We start from the raw sequence: 575 nt of genomic DNA, 5'->3' as shown, positions 1-575 counted from the left end.
TCTCCTGCTGGGCGCTCACCTGCTGCTGCTCCGCCAGGTCCCAGGAGAAGTTCCCGTACTGGTGCACCATGCACTCCGCCTGCTCCTGGAAGTGCTGGGCCGAGAAGTTGCTCCACCAGTCCAGCATGTTGCCCTCCTCGTCGAAGTTCCGGCCTGGGGGCGGCAGAGGGGCACCGTGGGCCCTGCGTGGACCCTGCCTGCCCAGCCGGGCTCTCCCGCGTGCCCTCCAGGGACCCCCCTCTCCCGTGTGCCCTCCAGGGACCCGTGTCTGAGCTCAGGTGTGTGAGCAGAGACGGGCCCTGAGGGCAGCGCCGGCTCAGTACCTTGTCAGGGGACAAGGGCTCAGGCGCTGGAGAGACCGGGCTTGGGGGGCCTCCCTGCCACCTCCAGGGCAGGGCCCGGGTCCCAGACCCCCCTGATGTCTAAGCTCCCCTCAGGGTGGGTGTGGTCCTGGGACACGGGCTGCCTTGGAAGGTGCCCAAGGTCAAGCTCGGGGTGAAGAGCTTCCCGGGTGCAGCTGCAGCCCCGAGCCCGGCCCCAGAGCCCGGCCCCGAGCCAGGCAGCGCTGGGGGAGG

At 70.4% G+C, this 575-nt stretch overlaps 1 protein-coding gene across 1 annotated transcript in view; it reads right to left on the bottom strand.

The window, feature by feature from the left end:
* Window positions 1-575, bottom strand: part of LOC102238816 (membrane metallo-endopeptidase-like 1) — a 24,590-nt gene that overhangs the window by 731 nt on the left and 23,284 nt on the right. Inside the window, exon 15 of the mRNA XM_014543616.1 lies at window positions 20-153. Within this exon, the coding sequence (XP_014399102.1) occupies window positions 20-153 (134 nt within the window). The remainder of the gene's footprint in view (window positions 1-19; window positions 154-575) is intronic.

Source organism: Myotis brandtii, unplaced genomic scaffold (assembly GCF_000412655.1).
Source record: "Myotis brandtii unplaced genomic scaffold, ASM41265v1 scaffold1095, whole genome shotgun sequence".
In the NCBI taxonomy this organism is placed as follows: Eukaryota; Metazoa; Chordata; class Mammalia; order Chiroptera; family Vespertilionidae; genus Myotis; species Myotis brandtii.
Note: the sequence above shows the minus strand (reverse complement) of the source record. Positions and strands in the feature narration are given on the sequence as shown.